General features: G+C 51.8%; 1 protein-coding gene across 10 annotated transcripts in view; it reads right to left on the minus strand.

Moving 5' to 3' along the window:
* Agap1 (ArfGAP with GTPase domain, ankyrin repeat and PH domain 1) overlaps positions 1–12,942 on the minus strand; it is a 511,278-nt gene that overhangs the window by 337,925 nt on the left and 160,411 nt on the right. For 7 of the 10 annotated variants that reach the window (XM_008823665.3, XM_008823667.3, XM_008823666.3 and 4 more), the window contains exons 3-4: positions 7,651–7,738; positions 6,962–6,973 (exon numbers count right to left, since the gene is read on the minus strand). In XM_008823665.3, the coding sequence (XP_008821887.1) occupies positions 6,962–6,973; positions 7,651–7,738 (100 nt within the window). The remainder of the gene's footprint in view (positions 1–6,961; positions 6,974–7,650; positions 7,739–12,942) is intronic. The other 3 variants (XM_017795748.2, XM_017795749.2, XM_029558968.1) reach the window with 1 other exon arrangement.

The raw sequence follows: 12,942 nt of genomic DNA on the forward strand, positions 1-12,942 counted from the left end.
AAAAAGCAGGCTGGGTGTTTACCACAGGGTTTGTTTCTAAGAGACTAAACACTCGTTAACAAATATTTGAGCTCCGTGTGCTTTTGAGGACACGCTCACTAGTCTAACACTGGCCAGACACATCTGTTAGGAAGCCGATCTAGGAGGGCACTTCAGGGGAACAGCAAGACTAAGTCCTAGGCCAGTGGCTCACAGGCCACTGCTGGCTGGATGCAGGTGATCCCCAGGAACTTGCTGCGGCATCTGTGACGCCCTCAGCTGAGAAAAAGGAACACAAATGAGGCCCACACTGGACACCCAGGGCCTCAGACTGCTGCACACAGCTTCCAGCTTTCACATATCCCACTGGGGGTGAAAGACTCCAGAGCGCCCAGATACAGGAAAGGAGAGCAATCACCCTGCAGTCTCTTTTCTGCTCCAGTTTCCTGGTTGTAAGGTGTGGTCTCAGGTAGCGTATAAGCCGTGCGTGCCTTCACCGATCTCACCTCCACTGAGGCCAGGTGCCTGATGGCCTCATGTAGGCTAATTCAGGACCAGCGACTGGGATCACAAGAGGCCAGCATCATGGGCTGGAAGTCACAGCTCTGAGAGCCATGGAGGAGGCTGGGCACAGAGGCTGGGTCTTTCCTGGCGCCCACACAGGAGAAGGCCACCCCTTGCTCATCAGGATCAGCGCTGTCATTCTTTGAAGGCTGGGATTTTCTGAGACTTCTACACAAACCACTGTCATCACAGCTACAAAGCAGAGACTCCAGAGGGTGGTAACGTGCCTGATGTCATGAGACTATAACTGGCTAAGATGGGCTGGGTGCCATGTCTTTTCAACAGTCCCAGGTAGCCGTGGCTGCTGTCAGCAGTGACCTCCACAGTATGCGCAGTGAGACAGATGCTTGGTGGGTGGCCGAGGCCTGCTCCCAGGTTACTGGTCAACCACAGCTAACCTCTTGTTAGTGTCCCGCTCCTTGGAATCACAAAGCCCCCATAATCCCACCTTAGCTTCTGACTGCTGTACAGCACCACCTTTTATTATTTTTAATTATGTGTCCATGTGTCTGTGTCTTCAACTGAAGACAAGTGCCCGCAGAGACACGAAGGCACCAGATCCTGTGAAGCTCCAGTTACAGGGGTTTGTGAGCTGTCCAATGTGGGTGTTGGGAACTGAATTCAGGTCTTCTGGAAAAACAGGAAGCACTACTAATCATTAAGTCATCTTTCCAGTTACCAGCATGTCTTTTTCCCAAGATGTTTAGTAGATGCCTTCCTACAGACTTGCCACATCTCCATCAAACTTCAACCACTCCATCAAATGTAATGTAAACCAATAACAATATATAAGCTCTGGGCTTCTCTCAGAAGAGTCGAGGCCCATCTGGAGCACCGTCTAGCTGGTCACACAACCAAAACGTACTGCAGAATTTCTAAGTTCAAAAAGTCTAGTCTCCTGCCTTGAGTTAGGAGTTACCTACTGGGTTACCTACTCATTTTCTCTCAGAGTTGGCCCACAGGTGCACATCCATGGGTCCATCCAGCCAATCACAGATCAAAAATATCCAGGACAAAAAATTAGGCTGTGCGTGGATGGACTTTTCCTCGTCATTGTAACATGACATTTACCATGTACCCTAAAAGTCACCTACACTTCATCTAAAGTTTACAGGAAGGCATGTGCAGATCACACAAGGACCATGAGATTTTGTGAGACTTGAGTATCAACAGGTTTGGGAACCTGAGTCCTGGGCCTGCCCCACCCATGGACACCTAGGAGACTGCACTAACTTTGCTCTCACCTTGTGAGACACTGCCATCTACAGCTTTTCCTAACAGGCAGAACCAGGCTTGGGTTCCTCAGTCTCCCTTACGGGCTTTGGTCCCTCCCCTTCATGTGGGAAACACCTAGGCTCCTCTACCACTTGGGAAGGTTGCTCCCTTAGCTTCCCTGGTGAAAGACCAGACTTTAATTCTCTACCCACATTCGTTCAGCTCTCTTAGCTTACTCTGTGACAAGATACATGGCCCAGGGCCACACTTCTGATTAGCTGCTGTTTTCCACTTTTGGTGGGGGGTGACTGTGGGGATCTCCAGGCTGTTGCCCATGTGTGGTTGAGGGCACTGTGTACGTGAGCACTGTGTGTAGGAGCTGCGATACAGTCAGGAGTGGGTGGAGGAGACAGGGCGGAGCAGTGGGGCAGACCAGCAGTTTCTGGGCATGTCCCCATCACCAGGTTTCCAGCCAGGCACCCACTGGGTGTTAGCCTAGACAGACCCAGGGCAGCTACAGCCTCGAAGCTTTTTGCCTCCAAATCTGAACTGGTTAAGAGCCAACAAACGAAAGAGGCAGCGGCAGAGGTGAGGAGTCCCTCGGATGTATGGCCATGAAGGTAGGAAGGGCTGGGGTCCCTCGGATGTATGGCCATGAAGGTAGGAAGGGCTGGGGTCCCTCGGATGTATGGCCATGAAGGTAGGAAGGGCTGGGGTCCCTCGGATGTATGGCCATGAAGGTAGGAAGGGCTGGGGTCCCTCGGATGTATGGCCATGAAGATGAGAAGGGCTGGACCATGTGTGCCCTGCCACACCTGACTGCAGACCTTCTCCACAAGCTTCCTATGGCTCAAGAGCTGACAGCAACTCTCAGTGAGCCCACTGGCCTAGACTTCCTCCTTAGGCCAAGGCTAAGCACTGATGCAGGTGAGTGCCAGCCTCCACTTACCAATTATGTACCTGGATGTGGGTTTATTGTAGATCTGGGTTAAAAAGCAAATGGCTCATGGGCAACACAGCTCTATCCCACAATTTTAACCCTGACCTACCAGTAGGCTACAGTACTCAGAAGTGTTAGCTCGGAGCCATCAAGGCTCACTACAGGAAGGCAGAACATGGTAATTCTCCATTTGCTGCCTCCAACCTTAAAGCCTTCCACTCCGCCCATCTGATGGGGAAGCTTTCCCCGCAGCAGACATGCCACCCCATCAAGGCCACTGCTGGCTTAGAGCTTCTGCAGTGGCGAGTCCTTCCACACAGCCCACGGCCACAACCCACAGGCATGGAGGAACAAGACTGACTCAGGGAAAGACGCTCAGGAGATGATGGTCTGACATCCCTAGAGGACACAAGGACAAGTGTTTCAGGCAGAGCCATGGTTCCCAGCACGTCCCACATGCTGTTCACAAGCTGTTTCTCTTCATCATCTTTGTAGGAAAGAGTTAAAAATCACATGGACCATGTGGGTTCAATGTGAGGGAAGGCAGGGTACACAGTGAATGTTAAGCACCTAACACATTAGGGAGAACCGAAATTACACAGCCAAAATATTGTTCACAACTCTAATTAGCAGCTATTAATAGGGCCCTGGTGGCAAAGGCAAGATTGAGTCTGTTTCTGGAAAGGGAGCTGTGAAATTTCCCTTGGAGGCATGAAGGTCACACACAGGCAGGTCCCAGTCCTGTGGGATGCCACTGCCAGCAGCAGTCCACATCCAGAACAGATGAGGCAGGCCTTCCTCAATGGCTCTGGGTACGGTGCTTGCTTAAACATCATACACACATAGTAGACATGCTGCTGGGGTAGAGCCGGGTCTCCAAGTTCATTCACATCATCACTCCTAAGCCAGGTGTGATGGCTCCTATCTGCAACTTCAGTGCTCAGGAGGCTGAGGCAGAGGACAGAAATAGTTCAAAACTAGTTTGGACTATATAGTGAGCCTCAAAAACCAAGTAACATAACATCAGCAGCAAAACCCCACTCGGGGTACTAGATATGATCTTATGTGGAAACAGTCTTTGCAAATGAAGTGAGTCTAGATGAGGCCATATTACAGCAGGCTGGACTGTAAATCAAACCACGGGTGTTCTCACGGGAAGAAGGAAATGCAAGGTGACAACAGAGGCCTTAGATGCTTAGGGTTGTTGGATCTACCAGAAGCTGGGAGGGATCTGGGGGCAGATCCTACCACCATTATCGTAACCATCACCCACCACTACCACCACCATCACAACCATCATCGCCTTTTATGACCATGACCACCACCACCACCACCACCACAGAACCATCCCACCCATGTCCTAAAGGAACCAACCATTCTAGGACCTTGGCTTTAGACTTCTGGTCTATGGAACGAACTGTGGAAAAGTCAACTTCAGCTGTAATCTACTCAGTCTGAGGTATGTGGTTACAGCCTAGGCCCTAGGATTCTGGTGCACTTTCATACATTACAAACACATTTACGTTCACTCTCATACACATACACATAAAGGAAAGCCGCCCACATGAGAGCAGCACTCTGAGCTCATGTCCTGAAATCAGATCCTACTGAGAGAAACATTTTTGCCCTAAGTTGCTAATTAAAAGAGGAATTCCCTCATCTGAACTGCACCTCTAAGGCTTTTGAGTCAGCCCTCTTCTCTCCTAGAATAAAATACCAGCCAAAAAGGTATCCCTCAATAAAAGACAGCATGTTGCCCTGTAGGGTGGAGCTGGGAGGATGCACCCCAGGGCAACCACACCAGAGCCAGTCCACCAAGAGACAGCTGCTCTCTGAAGGGATGGAGTTCTTTTGAAGGTCCTCAGCACATTATCCTTCCCAACAACCCAAACTTCAGAGATGGGAGTCAGAATCACAAAGGCTACCCACGAAGATATCAGTTAAGCCAGAGGCCCGACCCAGTGCAGCCACGTAGGAGAGAGAGTAGGGGAATGCCAGACAGTGTGTTCAGAGTGCCTGCCCAGCTACGGCTCCAACAGTCCTGAGCAGAGGGGTCCTGTGGCTTAGACATTCAAGTGTGGGAAGTCTGGAGGGGCATCGTGGGAGGTGATGAGTCCCTTAGGAGGTGGTTACGGTTCAGGGTAACTATGCTCAGGGGGCGCTGTCTCAGAAGGAATCAATCTCACACGATCTTGGTTCATTCCCAACAGAGAGAACAAGATAGGCTCCACCCCACTCTCCAGACTCCTGTCTCACCATGTGGGTCCTCCCACACACATTCTGCTGTGATGTGGGCCACTGGCCATGACACACTCAACAAAGTCAAACACTGAGCTGCCCAATCTTGGATTTTCAACCTCCAAAACTGTGAGCTAAATAAACCAGTTTTCTTTCTAACTGAAGCACCCAGCCTCAGGGACTTTTGTTGTAGTAATGGAAACTGAGCTATCACAGAGGGTAAATCAGAAGGTAATGGTAACACAAAGAACGGGAGGTCTCATAGCTCACTCCAAATCCAATGCCTCAGCCAGGCACAGTCACACCTTCCTCCCGTCAGCCGTGCCCTTCCGTCTGTGCGAATTAATGAATCGCAGGAGAGACTGAGCTACAGTCGTCTCTGACTACCTCTCACACACGTGCAGAGACACCCCCCACCCCAGCACCAGAGCTCCCCCATTGACCCAGATGACGACAGGTAAACTAGATTCCAAGCCCACAACACTCTACAGAGCTGCTCAATCGAAGTCAGCACAGCACAGGTAACTGGTTATATTAGGAAAAAGACTGAAACTGCTTCCCAGCTGTGAGTCCCTGAGCCCAAGGCAGAATCACATGCCAGCCAGGCAGCAGGCCAGGAAAGGAAGGCTCATCATGCCCCATGGGGGCTCATGGGTCACAGGGACAGGACTGGAAGTCAGTCCCCATCTCCTTAAGAAGCACAGAGACAGCAGCTGCCACCTGCTGGGCTCCATACAGGAATACGTGGGCAGTTCCAAAGAAACAGCTTGGCCAGGGCTAAGGGGCATCGGGGGCCCTCAGGTGTTTGCAAACAGGGGATACGGGGGGCCCAAGAATCCTGCAGCATCCCCCACCACATGGAATTCTTCAGAGTCTCTACAAGCAAGAGGACAAGTGGGCAGGGTGAGCTCCTGAGAGTGTGAGGCTTCAGATGCTATTTCCCAGGTCCAGGAGTCCTCAGCCGCAGTCTCCCAGAGGGATGAGCTCCCTCTATTCTGCAGGTGGAACACGGAGACTGGCAGTCAGTGAGGTTATGTCTCTGGGTAAGGTTTTTACTTCAGTGTACAAACATTCAAGAGCACAGCCTCTGTGTTAGTAGAAAGAGACAGGCCCATTCAGCAATGCAAAGAAACCAATCTGACACAGATGTGTTGGGACAGAGTTAACACCCAACAGGAAAGCAACAGATGCCATAATAAAAATGACCAAATACAGGTGTGGTCCTGCTCTTCCTCTAGAACCAGGACCTTCAGCATGACCCACCCTCCCCACCTAGACATCAGAGCCCTAGAGCAAGAGCAACGGGCCCTAGACCAAAACCTGGGAGTTGGAAGGCAACCAAGGCAGAGTCCCTGCAAAAGGCGTGTACCCCACAGTCGGTTTAGCTAGAGCCCCTTGGTATTTGGTTTCATCAATCTCTACCATCATGAACCCCCAGACACGGAACCCCAGGATGGAAGCTCTCCAAGACCTTCTGGGTCATCAATGATGCTAGTGGTGGCCACTGTTCACATTCAGACACAGAGAAGAACACTTGCACAGCCTGGAAGGGTCTCGGGGAAACACTCCCTGGGTCTGTCCTCACCCTCAGCCTTTGCTCCTTTGCTCCCCCACACAAGTCTTTGCTCTGAACTGCTCATCTTCCCCAAACTACCATTCAATAGGGAGAATTTTTTAAAAATCGGGCCTTCCCGGGTGTCTGAGGTCTCCAAAACGGTTGCAAAATTCTGCAGAATCGTGGCAGAGCCCCAAGCAAGCCCCTCGGAATTCTGTTCTTTTTGGATGGTTCCAGGACAAGAGTTAAAGGGCTAGAACATGTGTTACAGGGGACACGTGAAGCTACTTACAACTACCACTCAGAAGACAGCTAAGGGACAAAATGGGATGAAATGCTGAACTTAAAAAAAAGGTGAAATGAAACAAAATAGGATGAGACACAGCACGGGGGAAGGAACGCTACGGTACAGTTGTGCCTCTCCTGGCTCCATAACAAGACAAGCACTACCACGAGGAACGTATAGTTACCTGCGTCCATATCTGCAAAGAATGGGACAGCCAGTAAGAGAAAGAAGGAACCATAAATTCAGTGTCTCCGAGTTGGACTGCAGAAGGTTACATGGGGAGAGAACATAATCTAGGAAACTGCTTATGAACCACCCCTTAAGCAGGGGACCTATGGGCTTCCTGCCACCACTGCCATCTTGTTTAAAGTTAAAAAAAAACAAAACAAAACCATGAACAGTAACACGGGTATGTCAACAGAAGAAGCAATGTCTAATGACAAAAGAAATGCCTAACTCACATGCAAAATGATTATTAAACGTTTATAATACAATATAAAGGGGAAATGTACTCAAACATGTAGTGGTGGTGATCTGGAACTGTACCTAGAAAAGGTGGTGTCTAGAATTAAGCGGCATTACAAACTCAGTGTCCAGATCAGAGCTGTCCAACTGATCCTCAAAAGAACAGCACTGGGCTGACGTTGGAAGGGACAGACCATTAGGTGGGAAATGCCCTCTGCAGGATTTCCAGTTATTGCTCCAAATGCTAGAGTGAGTGTAATTACTAAAAAGTCTACAAAAGGACAACAGTAAGCTTGGTATATTTCATTACGTTCTCATCAAAGCAATGACTCAGCACGGGCTAAAGAAGGGATTTCAACCCTGAACTCTAGGCTCATAACGAAGCCCTCCGAACACCGAACACCGTACCTTCTGGAGACTCCTCTTGCACATACGTGCCTGTCAGGTACCGGTGCACCAGCGCAGACTTGCCACTGGCCAAGTTACCCACGATTCCCTGTGGCAAAGAAACAGACAGCAGTTAGGGTGATCAAATTACTCTGTTTGGCTTTTTGCACAGAGTTGTTAAAATACGTAGCAACCCCAAACACAACTGTCATCACCCCTCCAAGGATGGACAGGTGTCCAAAAACGAGCTTTGGAATCTATCTCTGCCAGAGACAGAGTAAAGCCTGCATCCGCTGCCCATATCCTGGGTGCTGTCGGGACACCAGTGCGCCTGCATTCTGCCAGGGAGCTCAAGCGCTGCTTTTGTCCAGCTCATGATACTGAGTTGGCCGTCCAGTGACTGCGTGCCTCCCTATATCAAGGGCGAAGGGCTCGATGAGACGAATGCAGGACAGAGTAACTCAGACCGGACAATCTGGTGCCTTCCATCCTGATGAACTTGGAAAGATGGCTACAGGGCCAGAAGAAGAGAGCGTGCAAGGTTGCGGGGGGGGGGGGGGGGCAGAATAAAAATGTGTCAAAGTCAGAATAAAAATGTCCTCTATTAGCATTAGTAGAGGTTGAGCACACCAGAGCTGGGAGGAATTGCGCCTTGAAGCCTTTGGATGCTACTGGGCTGGGGAGGAGGGAAGGTTCACCTGGCGCTGGTGAGGGAGGGGGGGGGGGGGGGGGGGGGGGGGGGGGGGGGGCCCGGGGATGAGAGAAGGAAGGCAGGGCCCAGAGAGGAGTTACCAAGCCTGCCGTCTGCCCCTCAGGAATACACACCAAAACAAAAGGGGCAAAAGTCAAGCTGTGGCAGACAGCAAAGGTGTTCAGGGTGGTAGAAAACGGCACTGGAGGGCCAGGGTGGTGTGAGCACCCTGCTGAGCAGCAACCAGGGAAGCAAGTCAGAGATACCTGAGCACAGGTGAGTGGGCACATGGCCCGCCCTGGGAGCCCTGCCCTGTCCCCCAGTGGAGGTGCTCTAGTTAGCAACCTCCAGCATTCCGGTTTTTGCCTGCCCCGAAGTCCTCACTGTTTCCTGCAGCATCAGAACACCGTCTTTCACCCCCCTCCCATGCCACAGCCAGGCAGGCCCTCCTGGCTCAGCCTGCTCTTCTCTTCTTCCACCAAACCATCTCCAGCACGGAGCCTCCCGCTTCAGGGAAGCTGTCCATGAGGTCACTACCAGCTTTCCATCTGCCACAGCCTGGACATGCAGGTCCCGGGGTCCTTCGCTACACCACCAGCTGACTCTCCTTCAGACACCCACAGGCTGCTTCCTACCCATCATCACTGACTGCATAACCCCAAGTCCAGCTACCTTGACTCCAGGCGTTCCTACCCAGGCCCACCAGAGGGGACCACAGGATTCCTTATGAGCACCTATGCGGTGCCAGCACAGACGGCTCAACCTATCAGTCCCCCTCCATCTTCCACTGGCAAGTCACCACGGAGGTAGGAGGCTGTCTGAACAAAGCGAGGCCAACACCTAGAACAAACACGTAAGAAAACAAGCTGGCACAGGCTGTGGAGACTAAGGCAGAATCCAAAAGGGTTTGCGGGTGGGTGTGTCATGACTTCTCAGTGGCCATGGATCCATCCCGTGTTCTTCCATGAAGCTGCAATGGTGCGGGTCTCCACACCCTCAGGCTGTCCTCGCTCTCTCGCCATGTTCACAGCCCTTCACCCTCGCTCCCCACTCCTGGCTTTGCCTCCTGTGCATTAGATACCATCCTCATTTTGACAGGCCTTGCTGTCTCCTAGCACCCAGAACTTGCCACGTTGATGGATTACACCCCCAACTCCTACTCTTGCTTGGGGGCCAGCAGGCAGTTCAGACATCACAACCTCTGAGAAGCTTTCACTACGCTCTGAATGCTTATGTACCCCAAGCCCCAAGGTGAGGAGATGGAGTCTCTAGGAGGTGGGAGGTTACAGGAACGTGATCGTATGTATATGGATTGGTGTCCATTTGAGAATGGCCCGGCCTGTGAGGAAGAAGAGGGAGAGACAGGCAAGCCACAGAAAGAACATGCCACCCATGAGCTGGAGAGCGGAGCAACTCCCAAATCCTCACCACACCCTGAATCTGCCAGCTTCTTTGACTTCCAAAGCCAGGAAATGAAGGTTCTGTTGTTAATAAGCCATGGCATTTCATCACAGCAGTCCAGGTAGACCAGGGTGCTTTCCTAGTGCCACAGCTTTGGCTGGGGCCAGCACGGTGCCCTCGGCTCCTGCTGCTGAACTGTAGCTCAACACACTGTTTAGCAAAGCTCTGGGTGTGGGTCTGACTCCCTTCAACACAGCCAGTTCCCGAAGAGCAGGGACTGTGACTTCCTCAGCTTCCTCTCTGCCCAGGGAAGATGGCACAGTCCCAGGAGCCAGGGTGTGAATGGAGTGAATTACTGATGCCGGCGAGTGTCAGTGAGTTCTCTCAACTGCCAACAGCTGGGCTCTGCGCCAGAGCACATAGACGATCCTGCACAAACTGTCTCCATCCACTGCCAACCTATGTCTGCCTTTTACCTTGTGCCTCCATGATCGGAGAGTGTCTATTAATTATTCTTTTGCTCAAGGGTACTTCTGTTTGTCAGTTTCAAGCTGAGAAAATCCAAAACAGTATGGCACAGAAATGAAATTTTTAATTAAGATTACTTTCTCTTCCTGAAGAAAGAAAACGCTCCAGCATCCAGCGCTGTCCAACTCCGCATGGTGGCACCCACCACTCTTTCCTACAATGATGGGCAAAGATAGGGTGCACCCGAGAGGAAGAGCCGCCACACACCCTGGGCTGGGAGAAGGGGTTCTGCTTGGCCTTAGCATCCAACTCAGACTGTGAAAGGCACCATTTTAATTTAAAACACTGGTGGAAACTACTAGCTGACTACAAGGAGGAAATGAAACCAGAGCTTATTAGGATGTAGAGCCTTACTGGGATACAGCAACCACTGCTGAATGCCGCCCGGGAGGAAATAACAGCATGGGCCAAAAGGGCAGGAGGAGGTGCCCTGACAATGGCAGAACTGGGTATGCCGGGCAGGAGTGTGTCACAGTGCCTCGCCTGTGCTCCAGGCGGCACAGTACCGGGGGAGGAAGCAGAGCAGTGTGCCTTTCTAAATGCATTTCTCCAGCGCCTGTGACCCGCTCACCCACTAAACGTGGCTTTGTCACACAGGAAATGGAGGCTTTTAAACTAAAACTCCCAACCAGAGCACAAGGGAAATACCAGAGGCACCTCCGCAGGCCTGCAGTTGAGGTCTGTCTACTGCTCCCACCCGGTCGGAGGCACAGAGCCTGAGCTGCCTGGCACGGAGCCTCAGTGTGCAAAGCAGCCAGGGCACTTCCGAGGGCCCCAGGCACGGCCCTACCAGTCACAAAAGGAGCAAACTGAACGCTCTGCTGGATTCCAAAGGACTCACTACAGAATATCCCATAAAGGGTCCATTGGAGGCTCGACATGATGTCATCTCATAGCTGCACTTGTGAAGCGGGGGTGGGAGTGGGGTCCCCGGGCAATGACCTAAAAGGCCACCTGTCGGGTGCTGTAGGAAGGCAGAGACAATAGCAACCCTGTGGACACTGGGAGGGGTGCTGCTCTACAGAACAAGGGGTGCTTCTTCAGACCCAGCATCCCTGCCACACAACCATCTGCTGAGGAGCCCTGGAGGGCAAGGCACCTGCTGATGCCACCACAAGGGGGCGCCCACAACAGCAGAGCTGGCAGCCCTGCTGGCTTCTGCTGGTTCTCATATAGCTCAGGCACTGGGACCCTCCCGGAACCACAGCGGCGTCCAGATGAGTCCTTGATTTTATAAGACAGCAACCTTGGCGGTGAGCTCAAGCCTGACTTAAGAGTCCCATCTGGTGGACCCACGCTGTCTCCTGGTGCCATCACCTGCGGTGGACCCACGCTGTCTCCTGGTGCCATCACCTGCGGTGGACCCACATTGTCTCCTGGTGCATCACCTGCTAGAACCCAGTTGTTCACTCCAGAAACCCACATGCTTTTGAAATACCAGAAAACACGTTTCTGGTAAGAATAGGCTGGTGAGAACATATGGGCCAGACCAGGTATGGTGGTTTACAATCATGTTATTTGGGAGGCTGAGGCAGGAAGACCATGAGTTCAAGGCCAGCCTGGGCTACATAGTGAGTTCCATGTCAGCCAAGACAACAGAAATATGACACTACCTAAAAAGCCAAAACAAAAAAGGAAAAACAAAAACACACAGGCCCTGTCAGAAGCTGCCTTTAACTGCCAGGCAGGGTCTCAGGCAGACAGCTGATACCTGAGGGTCCCCAGCCATGTGTAAGCCAAGAGGGTGAGTGCCCCAATGCTGCTCTTTCAACTTAAATGGCCACATAGGACCAGAGGCTAGGGCAGCAGTCAGGACAGATACGTAGAAAGTTCTCCAAGGCAGTGCTGGAGGACTTGGAATCCCAGATCCACCCTACTGTGCATGGCTCCCAGGCAATATCTTCATGCCCCAAACCTTGCCTGTGACACAGAGCAAGACCAAGACATCTGCCTCTTGGTGCAGTCATAGGGACTAAAAGCCACAGCTGCATGAACAGTCCACGCCATGCAAATATCTTTGTGGAAAACACCCAGTACCAGTTGTCTGGCACTGACTGCAAAGTCCAGGGGGACTGGCACCTGGGTTGTCTTTCCTGGTGGCGCTGGAAGGGTGGCTCCGTGGTTAAGAGCACTGGCTGCTCTTTCAGAGGACCAGGGCTCGATTCCCACCACCCACATGGCAGCTAACAACTGTCCTAACTCCAGTTCCAGGGGATCCAACAGCCTCTTCTGACCTCCGCAGGCACTGCACCACACAAATGCACTTACATACATGTAAGCAATATACTCGTACACAAAATAAAAATTAAAAAATAAAATATTTACAAAAGAAGTTCCTGGTAATGGCATTGCCACCCTTACGTCATTCACTCAAAAGGTATTTCCAGAATGTTCTAATACTACACAGGGTACAGTGGTTATGAAACACACAGAAGACGGACACCAGCTATTTCAGGGCTAGTCTTGCAGAGCCCCAGGCTTCCAGAGGTCTGTGGTGGGGACACTGTCTTCCACAAACCGCACTGGAGGGCACTGCAGAGACACACCAGTATTCTAGAGGAAGGAGCCAACAGAAGCAGGAAGGAGAGGAACCCCAGGGTGACACCCAGCAACGAGGACTGGCAGCAAAGGACAGCACAGGGGCCACAGCTCTCCTGCCTCAGGCCCCTCTTGCCAGTCTCACATCAAAATCG

The sequence above is a fragment of the Nannospalax galili genome, unplaced genomic scaffold, assembly GCF_000622305.1.
Source record: "Nannospalax galili isolate Female #2095 unplaced genomic scaffold, S.galili_v1.0 scaffold149, whole genome shotgun sequence".
Classification (NCBI taxonomy): Eukaryota; Metazoa; Chordata; class Mammalia; order Rodentia; family Spalacidae; genus Nannospalax; species Nannospalax galili.